Raw genomic sequence first — 26,505 nt, 5'->3', positions numbered from 1 at the left:
AAGTTTCAAGGCTGCTGACAAATTCTGGGAATGTTTGTTTGTCTCCTTGACAACTGCTCCAAATTTCGTACGAATACTTGCATTGCACCTAGAGCCTTCGTCACAACGCCAAAATTTTATGTTGTCTCTTTTACTAAACTTATCAAATACAAATAAAAGGCCATAATGTGCAAATTTTTCTTTTCATCTTTGGCTAAGAATTTGCTCTATTTCCATTTTGAGAGTCATGGAAACTGAAATTTTTATCACAAAACCAATTTTCAAAATCTCTGTCTTAAAGGTGATCTAAGAAATGTGCACTAAGACAGCCAATACCAGTATTAAGCTATGAATTCTCAGTATATTGGCAAAAACAACCATTGTTCTGAAATGCTCATTAGCACTGACTTGGCTTGTGGTGAGTTGTCCTGGCATTTAGTTGTCCTGGCGCTGAGTTGGCTGGTGGCGAGTCGGTGGTGGCGAGTTAGCGGTGTTGAGTTGGTGGCATTGATTTGTCCCTTCCCATTTCCCAAGTGCTGGATTAGCCTCTTCAACTCCACTACAGAACCCACACTCAGCACACAAAGTTTAATTCCTTGTATATGATCACTATCTCATGAAGGCAGAGACAGACAATTTGTGTCAAAGTAAGAAATGGAAGAAGTCAGCAAATAAAACATATAGTGAGTCCAATAGATTAATGGCCCTTTTACTGTTCAAACTACAGAATTGGCTTCAATTAGTACAATAGAAGTTGTGGTTAAATTTCTAAAAGATCTTGTGTTAGCTTTGGCTGTCTCCGCCAAGAAAACCCTACTTCTGAAGCCTTGCAGGATAACCTCCAAGCATGAAGGTGAAGGCTGTCAAGTTTGCTGGAGAATCCGTGGAAGTGTGACTACTTTGGAAGTTTCTTCCAGGTTGGCAGACCCCTGGGACTGTCTTCAGTCAGGAAAGACAATATGCATTGCTTTACACTTGTTGCACTACTCACTGCCCTCCCTACACTCCAGTTTCTAAAGGTGAAAATAATAACGACATATACTTGTGTGTAACACAACTTCTGAGACATATTTGAGAGAGAGAGAGAGAGAGAGAGAGAGAGAGAGAGAGAGAGAGAGAGAGAGAGAGAGAGAGAGAGAGAGAGAGAGAGAGAGAGAGAGAGAGAGAGAGAGAGAGAGAGAGAGAGAGAGAGAGAGAGAGAGAGAGAGAGAGAGAGAGAGAGAGAGAGAGAGAGAGAGAGAGAGAGAGAGAGTTGTAAAATGCTATGTTGTAATTTGTAAAATGCTATGTTGTAATTCTAGTCAAAACAGACTGTAATTCACACATCAAAGTACTGATTAATGTTAACTTACAATAGAGTATATAGTACTATGATAGGCTATAATATAACATCTAGGTGATTTGAAAACCGAAATAAAGTTTTATGACGATAAACTCTACAGGAAGCCCAACTTATTCATTAACAGAAAAATTGGGGTGCACCTTTGAGTTGAGATCAGAGTGTCTTTGACACCGGGATATAAGTTCTGTTTCAGTGTTTCAGAGTGGTCCCACATATGATATTCCAAGAATTTATTCCAGGATCAAGCATGGACAGTTGAACCCCAAATAGTATCCAATCACCTGCAGACCCTATATAATGTATGATCTGACACACAATATATAAATATATATGCATCATAAGGCACTGAAATGTAATCTACTTACATCAACCATAGCAAAGGGCCTTGCTTTGCTGGTGATCCAGTTGAGGTAGTCCCTACGTATATCTATCTTCTCACTAATCTCAGGTATATAAAATTCATCATATGGTATTCTAGCAGCTTTTGATCCGTGTTTCAAGTTCTCTTGATGAAGAACCCCTAGGATCTTTAATGATGACAGCAAAACCCTTCTATCCATCTACAATTAAAAGAAAAAATACATATTACTGCCAAGAAAACTTATTATTAAAAGATTATAAAATGTTTCATCATATACCAATATGAACATTTTTTTCCTTGCACAATTATGTGACTTTACCTCTGTGGAGGAATGTTTTGCTTCTTTGATAACTTGAACAACAATATTCTTATATATAGCTAAAAGGCGCATCATGTAATCCCTTGGAAGAGCAATCATCCACATCCCTGAAAAAATTCCATAATGAAAAACTAGGTTCAGTTTACAAAAGGCAAGGTTCAATTTACAGAAAATCATGTAAAAATGTCTATATTAATAACCTGTTCAATGGACCAAAATCTTCAAAGAATTTCTGGGCATAACAACTTTCCTCTTATCCATTTTTCAGCCAATGATTCAAACCTCCATTTCAGTTTCTCTTCCTTCACTCCTCAGCTCTATTTTGTTGAACAAATTCAATCTAAGTCTTTAGTTCTTCTATTACTGCAGGTCTTGAGAGTATATCGTAATGGGGAACCAAACCAAAAATAAATTTCAATTGTCTTCTATTGCAAGTAAACTTAATGCTGTATACTGTGCTGTATTACAACTCTGAGAACAGAGTTAAGATTAGTAGAGTAAAACAGTTTTACTCAACTTAAAGACAAAACCATTTTTAAGCTAAAATGAATCAAGTTTAGTGTCTCATACACAGTTTCTGCATATTAGTTTCCTTTTCCATTTAATTATTCAATTCTTAACATCTGGATATTTTAATCACTCCCAACTTGTCTTGGAAGTTTGAATTGAAATTCTTAAGATATAAAAAGTTATGCAGTTTATTTACACATTAAATTTATACAATTCCACTAAAGAAGAAATTATAACTATCATTACTATTCTATGGACAAAGGTCAAAAAGTTGGACAACTATTAACTCTAATAAAAGACTGACAAATAAGCAAACAAATACATAAATCAGGGTAAATATATTAAAAGTTTAAAGCAGAAAATAATGCAGCTTAAGCCAAGGATGATGCAAGAACTAAGAACATATTTCAAAGTATTTGGATGGTGGAAAAAGCAAATATTACTGTCTACTGAAATTAAAAGGAACGGCCCTGATGACAAACTGTATATATACCACACACATACACATATCTTACTGACACATTTGTCAGTAATATTGACAAATGTTTCAACAAGTCATAATAGTTACTTGATTAAAAAAAAACAGATTTATAGCCAACAGATAAACAAATATCCCCTCAATCTAGAGTCACATCTTACAAATGAGTCTAGGCAGTAGGAGCATGGACACTAACCAAGAAGTGAGAATATTTTTGTTAGTTCATTACAAAAATCTCATGGCATACAAGGAAATAAAATTGCTGAGTTGCTTGTGAATAAACTGTGAGCTCAAAAGACAGACAAGGCTGATGCATGTGATAGGAGGGGATTAGCATCAGTCAATAAGCTCTAACTTAGCAGCAAAGTCATCTGCTCTAAATGCTCTAAATTGCTGAGAGTTGTGCTGTCCAGCTGCTTGTAAATAAATTGCGAACTCAAAAGAGACAAGGTTGACGCATGTGATAGGAAGGGGATTAGCATCAGTCAACAGGCTCTAACTTAGCAACAGAGTTGTCTGCTCTTTACTGAACCTGCCATGCAAGTGCAGCAATGAGATACTAACTTACCTCACTTACCTCTTTGACCTAATGACCCAACATCAGCTGCATCCACTCCTCACTTGATATACCTGTGGACTGGGTACCCACATACCTCTCCACCATACCCGACCACTTTGCTTAGGTAACCACTTTCCTGTTGACTAGACTGTCTACTCAATTTTGCATGCCTCAACAACTGCATACTTGACCTCTTCTGTGGCCATGAACTGGCTTACCTGTAAATCTACCCTCATTCTTTGCTTTTTACTGATCTTTTGAGGATGCAGTCACATCTTTGACACATTTTTCATGTAACAACTGCGGACAGGTTGCCCCTATTTAATTTCTCTCTTCTTCCTTGATGGTGCCAGAAGCAGCAATTACTACATCAGCAAACCTCAACAGACTGTAACTAACCCTAATGCTGATGTGCTTGCAACTGGTGATGTGCTGATATTGTGATCTGAGTTCATCCCAATTGCCTTCCAGTCTTATGTAGTGGAAGACGGGATCCAACTGCCATCTCTTCTAACGCTCATGACTGAAACCCAAGAACTGGCAACCATTTCTACTACAATTAATGAACTTTCTCTAGTAACAGTTCCTTCTACCATATCGGTACCTATGGTCATGATCAAGTCCAAATGATCAACCAAGACCATTTTTTTTTAGGGTTGACATACTTAGCCCATGTCATTTTTGGGCCCAAGTCTTTTTTGTCTAGGGTCATTCATCCCTACATGAGAAATGCCAGTGGGTCTGGGAACAGGACTTCTTCAACTGAAACATCATTCTTCTCACGGATACCAAGACTGTGATCACTGAGCCTCCTGTGTACTGCTCCATCATTTATGATCTATTTCTTCTGTTGACCTTTCTTACTACAATGACCTGAACAGCTCAAGTCACAATGCCAGCTCTGGCGATCAAGACTGAACACCAAGAAGATTACACAGTCACAAGTAGTCATCTCTTTTATTTGACTGTCTTGGCAATGGTAATTGTTCTTCCTACATGACCATATCTACGAATGAGGCAACTTCACCATAAAGACTCAAGCCAAGCCCACACCCCACCTAGAACAAAGCATGTTGTGCCAAAACTAGAAGCCCCATCAAATTAAAAAATGGCACACCCATTGTGAATCATCAGAAGGAAACCATTTTTGGTTAAACATTCACACTTTGATCAGCAATTTTCACAAGTGAGACTCACAGCAAGTTGTTCTAGATACTGAAAAACACACTACAAAAGAACTTAAGAGAATTATTACACCTTTTTAAACTAAAACTGCATATGAGTTTCTAGATCTAAGTAACTGACATCGGCAAAATTTTTACCTTTCAAAACTGGCATCATCAGTGACATGATAAAGATATTATATACAGGTATTTTCACCTTCTAACAGATAGAAAAATATTCTCTTGGGCTACAAAGCCTTGCCATCATAACTACAATATTTACTTTCCTTGAGTAATCTTGACAAAGATGATTTGTTTTAGATGACACTTTTATGAACTCTTACATCATAAATGAGCATTTTTAGTTTCATGTAATTCCTTTAATGCTTTTAAGTTAGAGTACAGTCTCCTCACTACACAGTGAATAGCCATGTATACAAAGATTCCAGATGAGTAGCCTTCAGCACACTTCAATTTTATCTGGGTGAGCAGCAGTTTTGTTAAAAATTTAAGTCAAAATCAAAATATATCATTAGCTGTAAAAGACTCACAGCAATAACACACAATATAGGTGACTTTGGTTATTAGGGTGAAAACTGAATTTTTAAGCTCACAATATTCATTTCTTTAACCTGAATTACTGGGAATCATTTGACTTGGGTTCAATTTCCTCAATGACTGAATGACTGCAGCAAAACCTGAAATCTGGACACTGAGCATAATGTGTCAACTCAAACCACAAATTTAGACACTGACTGGCTCTTGACCTCAGATATTGTGGACTTACCTTGGCCTTGGAAGTTGTGAAACCTACACCACCACTGCTAGGCAGTCTAGTCATCTATACAATAGCCTCTGTGTCATGACCCTCCACTGGCTCAAATATTTGGTGTCGATGTTCTTGAGTAGTCCAATCATACCCACTTTCTTCTATGATTAGCTATATCTTAGGCAATTACTTGAAGCAGCTACTTTTTAATGTTTTTTTCATTTACCTATTCCAATTTTATTACTTACATAGTCTTTCTTTTTCCAATATTACTGTTCATAAAAAATTTCTTGGACAAATTTACAGTGGTTTGTTAGGTTTAGTAGCAATGTATGCACACAATTATTAATTATAATAATGATATCACCATTACTTTTACAGTGAAAATAAGAGGTTCTGTTAAATTATTTCAAAAACTTACCTTGCCTTTATTAATTTCCAACTTGACTAGACTTATATAGTACTCTAAAAACTCCATAAATATTACTTTTGCATCTTGCTTACAGTTTCACTCCAAAGACAATGATGCAATGTAACTGAAAGCGATACCTTTGGATAAAAGTGAAATATACTGTACTGTATACTAAAAAGACAGACTTAAGATTAATTACTGTGGCACATATTTAGGTATCACTGGGACTATTGTTCTACATCTTTTTTACAAGAAAAATTTTAATTTTTAAAATTATACTCCAAACAGATTTCATTATATCAAGTGCATGATGACCTGCAAAAGATCTTGAAAAGCCACAGAAGCTTAACAGATTCTAGTTTACAATGTAAAATCAACACTTTTCTTAAAAAGAAACCTTACGATCTGTGAAACATAATATATAATAAATAAGAAACAAAATTAATGTAATATTTATTTACTTACTGAGCATGCTAGACATATTGACTTCAAGGCTGAGCATAGATTCTGCAAATGGCATCTGCAACTTGTACATATGTCGTGCATCTGAGAATTTTTGGAAGAGTGGCAAGAGTATGTAACTACGCAGACAGTCAAAACTTTTGGGTCGGGGAGGTAGCTGTTTTACGACATGAAGAACTCCATTTTGTACCTGTCATTTCAAAAATTTTTGAAAAAAACAACCAGCACAGATAAAACTCTGGATACATTACAGTAACAAAAACTAGTGCAGTACCAATAAAAAAAACACAATTTTAAATCAAAAATAAATCTGAAATTGCATAACAAAATACAGTAAACCCCCCGTATTCATGGGGGATGCATACCATATCCACCCCTGCGAATAGCTAAAATCACTTAGAACCACCTATGTTGATAGTTCAAACACAAAATAACCCTCTAAAAATGCTTATACCCGAGTATTTCAATATTTTATCACAAAAAGTGCATTTAGTCATGAAAACGGTATGAAAATACAATAAGTAGTGAATATTTCTCGGCGAAAAATACCGCAAATGGGCGAATTTTCCGCAAATAATATGTATATAGGTTCCGTAGAGAAATCTGCGAATAGGTGAGTCCGTGAATCATGAGAACACGAATACAGAGGGTTTACTGTAAATTTTTAAAAGAAATTTCCTTAGGACTAAAACATAACATCATAGCCACCTTCATGAGTCTTTAAGGAACATTACAGATGTGAAAGAATGATATATATGTATACTGTTTTTCTTCAAACTATTCAAATTAAAAAGAAACAAAATTTAACAAATGTTGGGACACAAAAATATCCACAGATGATGCAACATTTCTTTCATAACTGAAGAGCACAATCAACATGGTTTATAACCTACTAAACAGAGAAAATCAGCCTACAGACATTACAAAGAAAGTACCTGGTATTAAGCTTTTTACAAATTTTAGGATATTATCTCATAATCAATTTTTTCAGCATCTTGTGATGCTGTGCCACCATTAATGCCACCAATGTTATCATGCTATCATAATGACTGAAGCACTTCTACAGTGATGTTTCTTCAAATAGCCTTCCATACAATTTCTAATGAGTAATATTCTTCATACTACCCATTTTTAAAGTAAGTTTAATAATGTAAGCATTCCGCTTACAGGAAAACTGCAAGCATTCCACTAGATTTGGTTAAAATACTCTCTAGCCTCTGTGACACAATCCTATCCTAATCTTGAATTTATGATTCTTGTTTTATGACAAAGTAATAAAAGGCATTACTTGAAAGACTTCAATTATACTGTTGTTGGCTCAAAACATACTGGATAGACTATTCTTCCCTGATAAACAAGTTTCGATCTCTCACTTCAAGATCATACACATGGTTCACTTCACTTTTGTTGCCATAACTGGCTTCTTTGGATGTAGTCGGACATCAAGGTGCAAAGGACACCAAAAAATGTGGCCATATGATTGCTACTTAAGCATAATCTTAATATATGAGAATAATTCATGACAAGCAATTTATCGGGCCCAAATAAACTTTTCTCCCTGTTACCACTTGCATCAAAATCCAGAAGTCAATTGTATTCGTACAGATAACCAATACGCAAAATATATATGCTTCCCTTGAGAAGCTTACTTTTCAACAAGTCTTCTGGCAAGTTTAATGGGAGGTAATCTTTTCCTGATACAAGTGTAACAGGTACAACTTTTATTTTGTAGGTTACAACTGTACCGTCATTTATCCCATCATCTCTCTTTCTTGATGCCTGCCTCTCAATGAAATCAAAATATACTGATGTTTAAGGGGCTTTTAAAGACAGAAATAAAGCTTTTTTTTCTTAATGAACTTATAAAGTGGAACTTACAGTTTCTGCAATCCTTGTTTTTCTAAGGCATAGCAGATACCAGTTTTGTGAGCCTTACCTGGCACAATGTAAATGGTACAAAAGGCTCTTTGCAAGGTGCATTCAGTGTATGGATTCCCTCCTTTTACTTTGCATTTCCTTTGGTCTCTCCTCTATAGCTTAACTTAAATTTGCCCTATTTCACTTTCACTCCTCATCTGAGAGCAAATCCTTCAAACATACCTTATGAGAATCCAGCAAATTGACCCAAGTAGCCAGGTTACACTACTTTGTAATAATAATAACGGACTTCAACAGTCCTCATGGAAACTATTATTACTACTGTACAAACTACTGCACTTTTGAAAAATTCTAAAACTTGATGCTCTGTAGCAAAAGACTTTGTGTTCATTTTCATAATTAGTTTGTATGGCTTGAATTTAGGATTTTACTACACAGCATCTGTCAACAACAAAAAAATCTTGAAAATTTCTATCACCACAAATTATCATTAACCAGAAATACTAATAAGTTTCCAGCCTTTTTCTTCCAAAATACCACCAAAATAGCCTCTTGTTTTATATACCAGTCTCAATTGCAAATGGCAATAAAACACAACATTTACATATGGTAGCTAAAGCGAACTGCTGGTAAACATGATTAAGAGTTATATTAGATCGACACCTTTCCAATTCAAGCCTTACCAAGGAACATCGTACTTAACAGTACCCTTATACAACACACCAAAAGAAGAGGAAGAGAATAAAACTAAAATACTTCAACTGACCAGCAACTAAATATTAATTAACACATAGCAAGGTTAAAAATCCTGTTGCCAGTCTAAACAAAAGCCTTTCTATGAGAACATCATCAACCCTTAAGATTAGCACAATAAGCTACCCTTCAAGATGCCATATAAAATTCATGAATCTAAAAGTAAAGGCATGGGGTACTGTGTACAATAATTAACAAAATATTAACATCAGAATTGGACGTGGTTCATTCATCTAGAGTTACAAAATGCTTACAATGTTATATACTGTACCAAACATTAAGAGAAGAATAAACCAAATAAACTAATGTTGAAGAAAATACTAAGCAGGATAACATTCACCAACCAGCTATTTTTGACCCACATAAAACAAACTTGAAGCATAAAAGGTCCTAACTGCTGACCTTTTAGAACGAAAGACAGCCAAAACTTACAAATATCTTTTGGCAAACTACACACCAGTGGGCAAGTATCAAACAGTCTGTACCGAGTTATTTTTGGTAGCTAATTGTAACTGACCACCTCCCCGTAGCAGAATCCAGGGAAAATTATACCTTGCATGAAAGTGAAATCAAATACAACACAAATAACTCAAGGAACCAAAATAATAAAGGAATTTCTCATTAAAAGACCACAACATTGAGACATGGCAATTCAAGACAATTGTGAGCTCTGTCCCAGATGCACAAAGAATAATTCTGTTTATTACCCAACACTGGAGATCAACCCATGCATATGAAAAATTACCAAAAGAATGCAGTTTACCTTTGGAGGAGTTGAAGCATCTGGATGCCATAACCAAAAAGTGGGCTAAATTATAATTAATGGGTTTGCTGTAAAACAAATTAAGGGGTAAAATTGGTCATGATCACTTACCACTTCAGAAACTGATTCCCGTGGCAAACGGCCAAGTTTTGCTATGTAATCTTCTGCAAGTCTATAATCCAACCCATGACTATGCTTATTAGGTTCTTTATCTAAAAATGATGCATTCCAACATGAGGGAGAAGCAAAAGCCGTTTCCATATACCTAATGGGAAAAAGGTTAAATGGTTAAGAAGTACATTGCTATTGCATTTCCATACACAAAAAAGTAAATTACTTAAGATTATCCTAAATATTTCAATTACCGACTCTGCTTCATCCATGTAGTCTAACATTCAAAACTGAAGATCTAAACCACAAGTTACCAGGCAGCCTTAATGCAGATTTGTGTCTTATGAATGAAAAGGCAAAGGAAAACAAAAGCACCTGACAACAACATAATGCGTGTAGACTTCAACTAAGGGCCAGTGGTAAAACCAGGAACAATGGTCAACTATTAAATATCTTGAATGAAAGGTTAACTTTTATTATCCATCACATATAACATCTGAGTTACCATAAAAAATGCAGAAAAAATACGCAGACAGCAGCTCAAAGCAATCTGCAATATAAATGTGAATATCAAGTAACAAGTTCAAGAATACTGAAAAATCTAAATATATTGTTATATAAATACCCTACATTACACTGTATACTGAATACCAGTCATTCAACTCTGTTACAATATCTGGGTAAATATTTATACTTATCATATTTACAAAGGAGAAGGATACAACATTTAGAACATATACTGACCATATTTTTATAGTCTAAACAAATGTAACATCCGATATGCAAGCAAGTACCCAATAAAACTCATTCAGTTTCAGTTCCCTGTGAAACTTAAATTTTGTTCAAAACTTTTTAACATTTTATATGAGAATTTACTTACAATTTCTCTACACCACAATTTATTATGAAGCAGTTTATCAATAAAATCAGACATCTAAAGTTCCCCCTTCCATAAAAACACTAGCAAAATGACAGTAACTGACAGTAACTTTACAGTCATCCCAACTGGTATGTTATAGGACAAGGCTGGAAGTGAACAGATAACAACCAAGCCATATTAATTGCCAAGCCATATTAACTGCCAAGCCATATTAACTGCCAAGCCATATTAACTGCCAAGCCATATTAATTGACGTAACAGAATTAAAGGCTGGTAGTTTCATTTCATGATTAACACAAACTCATTACAGATAGTCCTCGGTTATCGGCAGGGGTGCCATTCTGGGGGTGTGATGATAACCAAAAAACGCCACTAACCGAAAATTGGCAATTTCTGGCGCTTTTTTGGCGATTTTCGGGCTTATCGGCACCGAAAAGTGCCGATTATCAGTTATCAGCGCCTCTGTATTGGCGCCAATACCCAATTATCGGCACCAATAAGCGGAAATCGGCAATTTTCGGCAACGAAAATTGCGATTTTCGTCGCTAGACAAGCCCCATAAAACCGGATCATCATTAACCGAGCCCACCATTAACCGGGGACTGCCTGTACTCAAGTGTTCGACATTCATATTTGTCACCATCATAAACAACATTATTCAGGTTTGAATTAAAAAAAAATTCTAGATAAGACTAAGAGAAATCTTCTATAGAAATGTCTTCAATAAATACATTAAGTTGGGCACTACTTACGTGAAGAGATCATCATCAATCATATCCTCTTCCCCTATAGATAACATCTTATCAATCTTTGACTGATCAATACAGAAAGGTAGTTGAGCTGGTATTTCTTCACAAAAATCAGCAGCCGTACCAGATTCCTTAGTGACTATTGCTAAACTGGAATCTCCACCAGCATAAATCTGAAAGTTAATTAACTACTTCAACTAAATGTCAGACCCTTTTAAGATTAATATTCTTTAAAATTAAAGTTAAAAATCAAACATTTTGTAATTTTTCACCTGAAGTCAAAATTCCTTTCCTAGCACACCTTTATTGACATTTGAAAGGCAGGGGTAGGGTATGCATGTTGAAAAGTTTTATTTCATATTTCTTCACGTTTTCAATGTTAAAATATAAGACCTGCATTTTTCCATATTTTTTTCACCCCATTTGGAAGTTAATATGTAAAAATGAAAAGCCATCAAGTCTTCCAAATTCTCACATTATTCACATCAATTCTGGATTGAAAATTCCATTTAATCAATCTTTGAGCACTTGAATGACCATACTGTTTGTACAACTTTACTGCATATAACAAAAACACAGCTTTGCTCTTTTCCTGGTACAGTTATAACAGCAAAGATTTGCATTTCATAAATAACATGTCCCCCACTCTTAAACCATCACTCCAAATATTGAGTTATTTTTAATGGATTTTTGTGCTTAAAAGCAATAGTGCATCAAATTCAATGTCTGTTGTATTGCAAGGAGGCATTTATCCTCTCTCTTGACCTTCTACCCCTAAAAGGTTCCACCCAAGCCCTCTTATTTTCCCCAAGTCACTTTTATTCTACTTTCAGCCTCAATGTATTTCAAATCCTCTGTTTTAATCAAGGCCTCTTCCCCTCTATCCCCTCCCAGCTTGCTGGACACCACAACCTCAGTTTTACCCTTATTTACCTTCATACCACCCATTCAAGAAATTTCTGTCGTTCTCTTACCCTTCTTTGCAATTCTTCTTCAGTCTGTCTTAATCACCCAATCATCTGCAAATAATTCCCATAAGTTTTCATTCCTAATCCCCTCACTCAGTACTGTACTTCCACAACCAGTACAAACAGAAATGGGCTAAGTGCTGATCGTTGATGTACACCAACTCTAACTTCAAACATTCCTGTTTTGTCACAGGCTGTTATTACTGCTGTCCTTATCTTTTATACATCATTTCAACTAACCTCACCATCTTTTCTAGCAGTTCCCTCTTTCTAAAAACCAAAACACTGCCTCCCTTGGTATCCGTCCTTCTCTAGGTCTGTAACAGCAAAGGTAATCTGAAGCTCAAGCAGAGCTTCAGATTACCTTCCAGCCTCCTGCTTGTATCTGCTTATTATAAAGACAGATCAACTGTACCTCTCCCTAAAATGAAAATGTACGGCTGTTCACCAATCTTCAAAATTGCTTGAAATCTCTCAACCAATATTCTATTTAACCTTCAACAAATGTTCTGTTGGAAATAATCAAAAGAGTCATTATCCCAATGTAACACTTCCTATGCTCCTTTAATCTGATCCCTCTATGCTTACCATACTCCATAATATCTACCTTATGTTTAAACACATTAACTGTCAGATTTTCTTTCAAGTCATTTTGCAATATGTACTTCCTCTTCCCAGATTGCCCCTAACAGTTCCAGTATCCACTCTTCCCCTTCTACACAAAGTACTTTCAACATTTCAATTTGTATCTCCGGTGGACCTGGTGCTTTGCCATTCTTCTGCCTATATCCCTCTTTACTTCTAAAGATCTTTCTAACTCCACCATTCATATTCTCTCGGTCTTTATCACTCAAACTGCTGTTTCCAGTTCTTTCTAATTATTTAATTCTTTTGCTCTTGGCAACACACCTAAGGTGAGTATGTTGTAATTACATTAACATCATCTTCTAGTACCGCTATTACCATAAACCTATCACTGACTCTTTGTACTTGCAAAACTATCTTTCTTCGCCTATCCCTACTCTGTTTCTTCCTGTCTATGAACCATGATAATATATCTTAAACCCATTCCCTACCTCTGTTTTCCTTTCCCTTCCGCCTAGTACCTTGTACACATAGAACATTTATCAATCTCTCCATAACATTAGCAATTTCTCTTAACATTCCTGTCAGGGTACCAACATTCCACGATCCAACTAGCATCTTCCAGCTGTCTTGAACCCTGTGATACCCATTTGTCCATTTATCACACTAATTAGAGCCTCCTGACAAGTCTCACTTGCAGGAATGCCCTAGCTCTATTCTCAATCCTTAATGCACTTGGCACGGTTTTAAGATTTATGATTGCAAGCCCTTGCAGCTGTAAACCACCGTTATTGGCGATAAGAATATCCACTGATTCAAACATCCACTTGCAAGGTAGCAGTTGTCCTTTTATTCAACTTTGACAATGCGTAGGACTATGGTCGTAGTATTCTTACACTCCCACCACATGAGGTGAGAGGTATACTACTACACATATCCAGAACCTTGTGCAAACTGATAGATATGCTGTACTGAATACCTGAACTTCCACATCATATGGTACCTATGGCAGATGTAGTAACAGGACTCCGAACTAGTGAGGATACTTACCTTTACAGCACAACTTACAACAGATAATGGAATGCTGTATGAGTGAGCACTTAAATTCAACACAAATGCATAAAATTCCTTACTCAAAAAGTGAAACAAACCTTCTGGATGTAAACTCCAGGTGCATCTTTCTCTTCATCTGTTTCAAGCAATGACATGCCTCTAGGAGACCTCCAAGGGCCAAGCACAACTTGTGGCAAATTTCGATTGCATGGAGTCTTGATGCCAAGTTGACCTGACAATCCTTGACCGAATGCATAAACATGACCCTGCAAAGACAAAACATGGCATCTATGGATGGTTACATAATAAAGTCAAAATAACTTTTCACTCTAAGGAAAAACAAAACCAATTAACCCACATTCCCAGTCAAGAAAATTATTTGCTTTTTGTATAATTTTCATTTGCCTTATGGCAACATTTCTTTTGGCAGGAAACTTCAAGAGTTTATTAGCACACACAATACACTCTTATGAGCTGATGGAGACAGTTAAAAGAAGTGAAAACTTTGAAACAGAAAGTCAAAGGTGGTATCAAGAAAGTGTCAGCAAATATAAAAAAAAAAAACGGTCATTGGAAACCACTGAAAGGAGTCAAAGGAAACCAACTGATCCTCTGAGACAGACAGTGAAGAAACAGCTTCCGTGGCAGACACTTGCTGCCAACAATGTAGTGTAAGTTGGGACTCTGAGGTGGAGATATAGATAAGGAGACACATGGAGGTTGAGTTGAGATGTACAAAAGGCAACTGAGGAGAAAAGGAGTCTTCAAGATCTGGCAGAGGACTGACATGGAAGAAATAAGAGATGTAAACATAGAATAGGGAGGATAAAAGGCAGGCAGCAAGGGAAAAGAGGAGTTAGGGGAAACAGAAACAAGAACTTCAATCAAGTAGATGGAAAATATGACATATTCACGATACCAAAGGGACTAGGGAACGCTAGAACAGATGTGAAAGGGCAATGTATATAAAAGATGTATATGAAAAAGTTAAAAGGAGATACTGGAGCCACTGGGACAGCACTGTGAAAACCCAAATGAAGAAAATCCAGTAAATATTAATTGATGGGTATGCATATGACAAAGCGGCTGAAACTACATCATCTAAAAAGAATATAAGGACCCTTGGAAATATGAAGAATGGAAAAAGCCCATGAACATTTTGAGTAACAAGCTATACACCTAAAATAACTGGATAGTAAGTCATTGATGAACTGACAAGAACATATGAAAGCCTATTAACCCTTAAACGCCGAGCCTCTATTTACAAAAGTGTCTGTCGTATGCCGGCGGCGTTCGGGAGTTAGCGCCGAAGCGGAAAAAAAGTTTTTTTCAAAAAATCACAGCACGCTTAGTTTTTAAGATTAAGAGTTCACTTTTGGCTCCTTTTTTTCTCATTGCCTGAAGTTTAGTATGCAACCATCAGAAATGACAAAAAATATCATTATCATATATAAATATTGGAATATATGACAGCACAAAAAAAAATTCATATATAATTGTATACAAATCGCGCTGTGAGCAAAACAGTTAAAGCTAATGAGTTATTTTTTTTTCGTTATACTGCGATGATTTTGGTATATAACAAATTGTAAAACGATCAAAGCAACACAGAGAAAATATTATCACAAAATGATGCATGAATTCGTAACGTGCGGACGTAAAAAGTTTTTTTTCTAAAATTCACCATAAATCGAAATATTGTGCTAGAGACTTCCAGTTTGTTGCAAAATGAAGGTAATTGATTGAATATTACTAGACTGTAAGTTTTTTAGCTTACAATTGCAGTTTTCGGCCATTTCGGTTTTCTATTTATCGTGATTTATATGAAAATATTTCAAAACTTATGAAAGCTACAACCATGAGTTATTTTTTGTTGTATTCTACATGATATTGCACATATTTTCATGTATAACACTTTATGTAAGGCCTAATATAAAATGATGCAAAAATTACAACAAGGTGACTAAAGAAATTCTGAGATTTTCAGCAGTTACCGCGCGCGGAGGTAAGAAAAAAGTTTTTTCAAAAATTCACCATAAATCAAAATATTGTGCTAGAGACTTCCAGTTTCCTGCAAAATCAAGGTAAATGATTGAATGTTACTAGAATGTAAGAGTTTTAGCTTACAATTGCGTTTTTCGACCATTTCGGTCAAGTCAAAGTTGACCGAAGGTTGAAATTTTGGCACTTACTGTGATTTATATGAAAACATTTCAAAACTGATAAAAGCTACAACCATGAGTTATTTTTTGTTGTATTCTACATGAAACTGCACACATTTCATATATAAAACTTTATGTAACGCCTAATATAAAGCGGTGCAAACATTACGATAAAGTGATGAAAGAATTTCTGAGATTTTCGGCCGAGTTACTGTGCGCGGATGTAAGGAAAAAGTTTTTTTCAAAAAATTCACCATAAATCGAAATATTGTGCTAGAGACTTCCAATTTATTGCAAAATGAAGGTAAATGATTGAATCTTACTAGAATGTAAAAGTTTTAGCTTACAATTGCGTTTTTCGACCATTTCGGTCGAGTTAAATTTGAACAAAGGTAGAATTTTTTCTATTTATTGTGATTTATATGAAAATATTTCAAAACTGATACACTTTATGTAAGGCCTAATATAAAATGGTGCGAAAATTACAACAAGGTGACTAAAGAAATTCTGAGATTTTCAGCCGAGTTACCGCACGCGGAGGTAAGAAAAAAGTTTTTTTCAAAAATTCACCATAAATCAAAATATTGTGCTAGAGACTTCCCATTTGTTGCAAAATTAAGGTAAATGATTGAATGTTACTAGAATGTAAGAGTTTTAGCTTACAATTGCGTTTTTCGACCATTTCGGTCAAGTCAAAGTTGACCGAAGGTTGAAATTTTGGCACTTATTGTGATTTATATAAAAATATTTCAAAACTTATAAAGGCTACAACCATGGGTTGTTTTTTGTTGTATTCTACATGAAATTGCACACATTTTCATATATAAAACTTTATGTAACGGCTAATATAAAACGGTGCAAAAATTACGACAAAGTGACGAAAGAATTTCTGAGATGCGTCGCTGATGCTTTGTAGTGCGAGAAGAAAGAAATTCGCGCATGCGCAGCTGGGTAACGCTTGTAAACAAAACAACAGTGTGATCCGTGAACTCCCAGCATCCCTCAAGGCGCGTGATTTAAAATCTTTCGCAAACTAGGCCTATAGCTATTTTTCTGCGAATATTTAAAAAAACTTTTTGTAGTCGATGTACCATACGTCCACTCGGCACCCGACAGACAATTTTAGTGACGTACGATACGTCCAGTCAGTGTTTAAGGGTTAAGGGGAGCGCACTCTTAGATTTTTTATGAATATTTTTGAAATTTAAAAAAAAATGGTTAAATGGCCGTAAGACATGAGCAACACCTTCGTTATCACGTGACCAAAGCATTTTTTCGAAATATTAAAATTGATGGGGCTTTGGGCCTTCGCCCCCCACACGGTGAGGTAGGGCTGACGTTTGGCTCCTAATGACTATTGTCATTTTTTCCTTTATTCGCCTAATTTATTCATTATTTTGATTTTTATATCACCTTATCTCCTACGTCTGGCAGTGTCTGGCAACAACAATGGCTTGTTCCTTGGTGAATGCGTGGTAGGAGACAGGGTTGCCACCATACATTGAAAGCGGGTGGTGGGACACTTTTTACTCTGAGCAATTTTTTCGCTATTTGCGGTGTTTTTGCTGTCTTTTTTACACCTAGTAACTCTAAATACAATCTATATACTTTCACCTTCAAAAATACGCTCACAGTTGATGAAATGAATAAAGGATGATGAAAAGGGAGTATATGATGACAAGTTCATTATATCAAATCTCGGTTAGATAAAATAGTGTCGGGTATTAGGTGCAAGGTAGGAAATTGCAGGGGTAAAGTTCAGGTCGAATTCTCTGCCAATAGATGGGATACTGATATTTTAATGAAGTGCCAATCGTGTAGGTTTACAGTTAGTGCCCCAGCAAAGCGAATTAGCAATGGAAAATCTCAGCACCATCAATTGAGTGAGATAAATATTGAGGAAATTGAACACAACTTTGGCTATGAGAAATTCAACTTGCTAACACATCTGTTTGGCACAAGTGAAAGTATAGAAGAAGTTCTTCATTCGAGAGACAAAAAGGCTTGAAAATCAAACTCCAAAGACCAAAAAGACCAAACAAGTGAAAAAAACGACTGAAAATGAGTCAAGAGTATCAGCCTGGTAGCTACTAAACTTCTAGTTTCTTAGTTTCAAACAAGGCAACAATGAGTCAGGTGGTACTTGATGATACCCTCGCCTCGAGCGAATAATACCCATTTTTATAGAGGGAAGGGGGTGACCTGGAGCCAGAAATCAACCAAAATAATGCTCTAAGGTAAGTTTTTTCCACGAGTGCCAAAAAAAACCACTTGTTGATCTTTACGGTCGTTTTTCTCAGTTTTCACTTTTTTGCACTTCAAACGCAAACTACATTTTTATTTTTAGGCCAATTTTAAAGTTAAATATAACATTGGAAAGAGGAAAGAAAGATGAATATTTGTTTGGGGCTAGATTTTTTCTTAGGTTGACGAGGAACCGGTGATAATCAAATTATACAAATTTGGGGGGAAAATCCCCCCTCGCCCCCATCCAAAAAAAAAGGAAAAGTAGAAAAACTCTTCCCATTATTTTTTTCATACTGTGATATACTTTCTGTGTATGAAGCCGCATTGCAATAGCTCTAAAAATGAAGGAGGTGAATCATTTTTAATTTTTTTATTTATTTTTTATTTTTTTTTATAAAATCCAAAATAATCACCCGATCACTCTCAAATTTTTCCTGGAACATCACCTTATATATATGTATAACATATAAAAATTCCATAAAAATCGGAGCATTATTTCTATGTAAGCGTGCGCTCCCCTTAAGTCACTGATGATCTTTCCAGACTATATGAAAACCTAACAGCATCATGGTAAAAGAGTAAGACAAAGTTATTATAAGAAGGAAAAGAAGATTCACTTCAGTGTCAATGTTATAGAGAAATTCTGCTTGAACATATTACAAAAATAATGGAGTAGGTGCTGAAGAAAAGCCTCATACATGACAAGCCAAACACAGGCAATTTTCATGAGATAACCACAGGAAAATTACCATCGAAAGATATACCATAAATTTGTGGACTTAATATCTTTGACATGGAGTACCAAGACAAGCAGTTAGATAGGCTTTAGGGAGGCAGAGGGTACCTGAAACTAATGATATTATTGTACCATGATCCAAACGCAAGAAATATTAGTAGAGACTGGTAAAAGTATCACGAGAATTTGATATACTGTACTGTATATATTCATATCCATCAAAGATCAGCACTGACTTCTTCACTATTTATCAAGTGATGGAGGAAGCAGAGGAGGAGTGCAGAAAGGCCCCTGGGAGCTGCCAGAAGCATATGAAAAAGTGTTATATGAAACAGCAACAGCATAAAAACACACCGTTAGTTGCAGGGCAAAGACTTTTGATGTGTGCTTCCGTCCTGTACTAAAAGCAAGTAATGGAAGCATGAGGACCGACAAAAAATAATGGAGAGATTTTAAAAAAGGTGACTAAACAATGCTACAATATAAGGCCAAAATTCAGTGGAAAAATAATAATATAAATGAGGAAGTTGCAGATATGTGATGTGCATAGGCTGTAAAACAGACTGAAATCTCAAACACTGAGATGGTTTGGACATGTGATGAGCAGTAATGGGAACAGCTAGAAAAGCAGTAGATTTGGCAGTAACAGGACAAAAACCAGCAAGAAGTCTCAGGGAACTTCAGGAGGAGAGTGTACAATGCAGAAGAGAATGAACTCATTTCATATCTCCATAAAGGAAAAAAGAGGACATAAAACTTTTAATGACGATGACGACTCCCAGCAAAGTTTTATATTTTCATTTCCTGACAATTCTACTGGACAATACATTAAGTTTCATTCACTTATAAAATCAAAAAGCTTCAATTCAGATCCCCTTAAATTGTGCAAATATTCAATTTCAATCCACAAAGCACTCTGAGTTGACATCAGAGACGGCATGAACACATCCTAATGATAAGCTGTCCAGCTGTGATAGTCTCCTGCAAAACCTTTCACATCTTACTCTCCTGTAATTTTTGTCATGTTAGCTCACAGCTACCTTATCAAATTAATGCATGCACAGATAACAGACTGAATATTTCAAGGCTGACTGACTCTGACAACTTCCAGGCCTTGGCCCATATTGAAGACATGACACCCGACTGCCGCACTCCTACTGAACTCTGCTTTACCCTGTGCTAACACAGGTTGCTGAGAAATATACATTACAATAAGGACAACAAAGAAACCTGGTGTACAAGCACCAAGCTAAGGACTCAATAGAAATAGAGTTAGAACAAGATAAGTGTAAGAAAATGAAAAGAGTGTTATGGGTTCAGTGAGGTACAAGTAAAATTCAATTAAAACAACGTAAGATAATGAAAAATGTCTTGTTCTTTAACAGAGTTATTTTCTATTACTGAGAACTTATTGGAATTCTTATCAGTGTTGAAGTAACCCACTACTGTTAAAAGAAACTGTATCAGTAATGAAATACTCCACTGTTGCCCAAAGTATTTGCATCAGAGTAGAAGCAATTCACCATCATTTAAAAGCATTCCTATCGTGTCGAACTGATCCACTCATGCTTAAAGTAATTTTGTCATGTCCAAAATCCACTGCAATTCAAAGTAATTTTGGAATGACTTTTATGCTCAATACTACGTAATATTCATGGAAAGGATAAATAAAGTCTTGTCAGGCATTCATAAAAAGAATGCCCATGTTAATTCAACTTTGAAAATGTTCAGTCTTGATGTATTAGAAACCCAACAATACTGGTCCTTGATAAACAGAACTATGTATCTGTTTTTTAATCTCTGGACACACATAAACTGAGACTAGGCATAAGGTTTTGACTGATGAGTGTGTATTATTGTGTTAAAGTAAAATTGCATTAAACTTCAGGTATTAGAAGTCAAAGCTGATTTGAAAATGTCAAATCTGAGTAGTCACACTTTTTTTTTTTTTTTTTTAACGTTAGTTTAACCAGACCACTGAGTTAATATTAACTCTCCTAGGGCTGGCCAGTAGTCACACTTAATTCTGTTCTTACGAGTATCCAACAAGTAACAAAATCCAAAAAGTTAAGTCTGTTAAACTGTGGTGCCAGTGTATCAATCATAAACATTTAATACCCTAGATTATTGCAATTAAGTACTATTGTGGAAAACTGCTCGGACATAGAAATTATAATACACAAACAATGAAAATCCCAATTAATAGATACTGGAATGGAACTGTATTAACTTCTAACTTAATATTAATCATGATACTGTATACCAAAAACCATACAAGCTAAAAATATTGAATTGATTTATAAAAGTTTAGTCTGACAAGCTGTATAAAAATATAACAATAGCAAGCACTGACAATGAGAATGAATTAATACCCAGTTGTACCAAATAACAGGCAAAATCAAAGAAAAACCCCAGCTCAAAGGTAAACAAGTGTACAGTACTTATATACAATGGCTAGTAAGAAAGCATAAAAAGCACTTAGAGCATATCCAGCTCAAGAAGGAAAAACATTCACTTAAATGAATTCAGGAATTTGGAGAAATTATACCCAAAGCCATTGGCCCAACAATGAATAAATAAGAGAATAGGAAGAAAGGAAAAAAATTGGGTGGCTCGAACTACAAGTCTTCCCCTCTTGACAAACACACAGGGAATGACTTGCCACAACTAGGGAGCTGATGTCGCAGATTGGTCTCTTCTTTTCTTTGCTGTCTCTAAAGGAACTCCAGACTGCAGAATTAGGCAACAGTAAATTCATGGGGTTGCTTTACAGTATGTACCTGTTACCTAGTGAGAAAAAGTTTATAAAAATATCTCCAACCAACGACGACACTGCTTTTCAACGAAGGTCAACTTTTGTACACTCAAAAAACCACTGTGCATCAGACAGGCTTTGAATGAAAACATTAGAAAAACTTTTTTTGAGAGCAACAAAGTATATAACAATATATAACAAGGATGGTTTAGCTTTGGTAATGGCAGAACCAAGTTTTTGGATAAATACTAAATTACTGTACAACAAATTAAACAAATTGCCAAAACTCAGTCACCACACATCTCAGTTCCTATTTTATCCATCATCATTATAACAATTAACTTCTTATTAAGTAATAACTTTCAACACAGGCAATCAAGGAAAATATAATAAAAGTGTTTCCTAGGACATACTGACTAATGGGTAGAACTCTTAAAATGTGGTTTATAAAAAGTTGACTACGAAGACAGCACAATAGCTGTTACTGTTACTATTTTCAAAGCTTAAAAGAGGTGAGCTTGCAGCATTAAGGGGTAGTTTAGTAAAAACCATCACAATTTTGGTCTGTGAAATTGTATTTCTAAAGGGGTTCATAGTTCCAAACATACACTATCCATAATCAGGTCAGGTTAGAACTAATAGAACACAACTGTTAACTTGTTTAGGAAAATTGCACTAAACCTATATAAAAAATATTGGCATGGTAGAGGATAAGATAATAAGACCATGTTATATAAAAGGGGTATAAAAACAAAATTACCCATGAAATGAAATGAAGCACAATAAAATAAATTAATAAGAAACTAGCTTCTAGTTGATATATGACGAGGTAAAAATGAATTGTGGATAAGCAGTAGCATTTCAGAGTTCCCTTGGGCCTGTTAAAAATCCCAGTTTTGTAATTAAATAAAAAATCTTCGCTAGAGTTTAACTGTATAATTAATATAGATTGAAAAAAAATAAAGACATACCAAGTTCATCTGGCTAAAGAGTGTTTGGTTGGGTTGTCGCGTAGTCACTTGGTCAGATGAAAGAACATCACCATTCCCACTTAGCTGCCAAAAATGTGTACTTTTTGATATTTCTGTACTGCACAATAATAGTCTATGTGCAAATATGCGTATTATAAACAAAATAACAAATCTTCAATACTATCATGAGTATAAATGTTAAGTTCAGTACTTAGATGTTGAAATACCTTCTGAAGTAGAGGAAGGCTTCAACATCATACAAAACAGTTCAGAGATGGCCATGAAAGTTATTGGAACAAGAAAGAGGCTGTATGACCCATAATATAGGTGCCAACCATTAAAATGATATAGGTAATAATTATTTGCATGAAGACCAAAAAATAAACTCGAAAAGTAACAGGAATAGTTATGGTAAGGAGACAGTAAGGACCCATCATGCCACAGAAGAAACTTTAAAATATAGACAACCTAAGAAAATGTTAGTTGGATGGTAACCTGAGGAGAGGCGCAATATGCCAAAAAGACAGTTTCAGAATTTAAAATCATTTAGTCAGTCTCCTAAAGTAAGCAAAAATGAACAATAAGCCTGAGAGTGTTACAGAATTCGAAATCTTTTAGTCACTCTCCTCAAGTATGCAAACATGAACTATAAACCTGAGAGTGGAATGGCCAACCTAAAGTAAAATGGAAAATACAAGAAAACCTCCACACACTACCTTGAGAAAGAAATGGAAGTCAACCAACACAACACACAACTTGGTGGTACAGTACCCAGCATATAAGTGTTTAAGAGTTGCATAATGATAAAATGACTCCTGTTATAGGTGAACCAATAAAGGCAGTCAAAAAGGGGGCCACCAGTCACCTTACACTGTTAACATATTTCCATTTCCTGAAGGAAGCTCAAGGATTATGGATACCCTTTCTTTCAATCTTGATCTGTTACAATCCTCTGTGGTATTTCCTCACTGTCTTTTCTTATAAATAGCAGAGTTTAGATTTCATGCTTCTTTGGAAACCATTAAGTTATTATCAAACATAAGATACTGTATGAGAGCAAATATTAAATCAAATTTAAATAACTAATTAAAATAAACATTCTTTCCTTTATGCAACAATAATATTAAGTCAGGTAATTCATATTTTTGGAATGCTTCTTCACATAATCTACACTTTTTTCATTAATGGTCTTTTTTTTGTGGGGATTTTTTTCTTATATTTTTACATATTGCCAATGTTTGTCTTGATAGTAAATACAGATGTCCTTTAATGAAAAGGATTAACACGGGGCTACTGACCAAAGCTATAATTGTTTTCCTCCTCACCATCCCTTAGGGTAAACGCATATCTGACATGAGAAAAGAATGTGTCATGTTGTCTCAATATTTTCATAAGTATTTCCACCAATATTTAGCCACAAAACTGCTCTCAATTATCATTAGATATGTTTCTCATATAAAGCCTTCTTTTAAAGAATCACAAGGAAGTCTCTAAATACCAACTCGCTTAATGAGGAAAGCTTGTTTGGCATCACTCCTTCACCCTCCCTAATCCCTCTTTCAACCAAGTACGCTCAACATACTATAGGTATTTTAACCAGACCACTGAGCTGATTTATGATATGAACTTTTCTGGAAGCATAAGCCAGAGCATACATACTTCCATCAAGAGTTAAAAACAATACATAGATTCAAGGCATTCAAAGATTATGTAATGCTGCTTTTGGGTGGAAATGCTGCCAAGTTCAAGTTGAAGTCTTTCTTATTCTACTACTCTGAGAACCCAAGGGCATTTAGAATGTGAGTATAAGCTTCCCTTTTTCTATTTTCATAACAAGAAAGCATGAACAGCATTGGCATTGCTTAAAGATTGTTTTTAGAACTGTTTTATAACACAGACAAGAGCTTGTTGTGGGCAAAACAATATCTCACTCAAGATTCTTCTGATTCTGGACAATGCATACTCAACTATGTTGGACCTTTTTATAAAAGTTAGAAGGGTGAACAAGATAGGTGGACAAAATTATTGTGGAACTGAATACACAAGATGATTATATTATGATTCTAAAAGTATTAAAGAGGTCCTGTGTTGATAACATAGAACCCTGGAGAGCAAACATCTGCTGGTAACAAAGACACTACACAAGACTACTCAAGAGTAGTTTTCACCAGAGTAAGTGGAACACTTATTCCACCATAAAAGCAATTTCAGATCCAATGTGACCCCTGTGGCAAGGTAGCACGGCTAAAGTAAACGAGAGCAGAAGTAAAAGTCTGGGATTACAGTCCATTAGACATGCACTCTCAATTGTCGGCATTACTACACCTGACTGAAAATAGTAGCACTCTCACTTGCATTACTACACCTGACTGAAAATAGTAACCTTGCTCATCATGGCCCTTTACAGTCATACCAGTGAGTATATACCGTATACACAACACTCCTGAAGAATGTTTTTACAGCTTCACAGGAATAACTACATCTAAAACTGTAAATCTGAATTTTTGTTAGTTAAACCAAATGATTTCACTTTCTTTGAACAGAAGACAAGCAAACAAATACATTTTTAGGAACAATGCAGACACCACCAAGTTTTACACTGTGAATGAGTAGTAAATTTCTAAAATGACAAAACGGGTTTTTCCATATAATGCCATCACCCATGGCCTTTGAATGTCTTCAGATCCTGCAAACGTTTGCCTAAAAGGTGGGCACATCTGCCACCTGGAGCTTCAGGTGCTCATCACCCACCTACTTCACTTCCCTGGGTTGTCTGGATGCATTATCTTGGGTGCTTGGGTGCCAGTGGCATGCAGATAATGTCAAGTTGTGGATAACATGAATACAGATAATCCAGGAATTACTGTAATGAGTTAGTATGAAAAAAAGAATTTGGATTCAGTTTTGCTTTGTTTTGTCACAACCCCATCACTCATATGTATGTGAATGTGCATTTAGGTTGGAGGAAAAAGTGGTAAATTGTCCTAGAATGTTGATAAAATACAAATTGTCCTAGAATGTTGATAAAGTACTCATAGCGACAGAAAAGGGCTGGGTGACACAATACATCAGAAACCAAAATTCTAGAAACTACAAGGTAATTCTGAGTAAAGACAAACCTTTTAAAGCAAGCTTATATTTGTATATATGATATCTGGGCCCAGAAAAACAAGGCACTCACCATATACATGAAACATAGAAACCAGTAACCCAAGAAATCTACATCTTCAAAGTGCCATGTGTCAAAAAATGCATGGTAAAAGGGCTATGAAAACAAAGATAATTCTTTACACATTTTCCTATATGTAAAACTTGCCCCGCCACAACTCTTGGTCCAAGTGACCAAGTATCCATCCATCTCTGCAACAAATCTATAAAACCTTGGTAAATGAAGACTGGCACCCCAATTAGGCTACCCGTGTTTCGAAGAGCATTTGCATTCCATATACATTTAAATACAACACATATCAATAAGAGTTCTCATCTCACAGATTAAAACTCTTATCTGAGCTGCTTCCTCTTCTGACATGCCTTTGTAAG

At 35.5% G+C, this 26,505-nt stretch overlaps 1 protein-coding gene across 6 annotated transcripts in view; it reads right to left on the bottom strand.

The window, feature by feature from the left end:
- Positions 1–26,505, bottom strand: part of LOC136837099 (probable E3 ubiquitin-protein ligase HERC4) — a 91,889-nt gene that overhangs the window by 22,805 nt on the left and 42,579 nt on the right. For 4 of the 6 annotated variants that reach the window (XM_067101709.1, XM_067101710.1, XM_067101711.1 and 1 more), the window contains exons 9-15: positions 22,966–23,049; positions 14,193–14,360; positions 11,492–11,661; positions 9,860–10,013; positions 6,358–6,544; positions 2,002–2,108; positions 1,687–1,881 (exon numbers count right to left, since the gene is read on the bottom strand). In XM_067101709.1, the coding sequence (XP_066957810.1) occupies positions 1,687–1,881; positions 2,002–2,108; positions 6,358–6,544; positions 9,860–10,013; positions 11,492–11,661; positions 14,193–14,360; positions 22,966–23,049 (1,065 nt within the window). The remainder of the gene's footprint in view (positions 1–1,686; positions 1,882–2,001; positions 2,109–6,357; positions 6,545–9,859; positions 10,014–11,491; positions 11,662–14,192; positions 14,361–22,965; positions 23,050–26,505) is intronic. The other 2 variants (XM_067101714.1, XM_067101713.1) reach the window with 1 other exon arrangement.

This window comes from Macrobrachium rosenbergii, chromosome 57 (assembly GCF_040412425.1).
Source record: "Macrobrachium rosenbergii isolate ZJJX-2024 chromosome 57, ASM4041242v1, whole genome shotgun sequence".
NCBI lineage: Eukaryota > Metazoa > Arthropoda > Malacostraca > Decapoda > Palaemonidae > Macrobrachium > Macrobrachium rosenbergii.
This window is presented reverse-complemented; position numbering and strand designations above follow the sequence as displayed.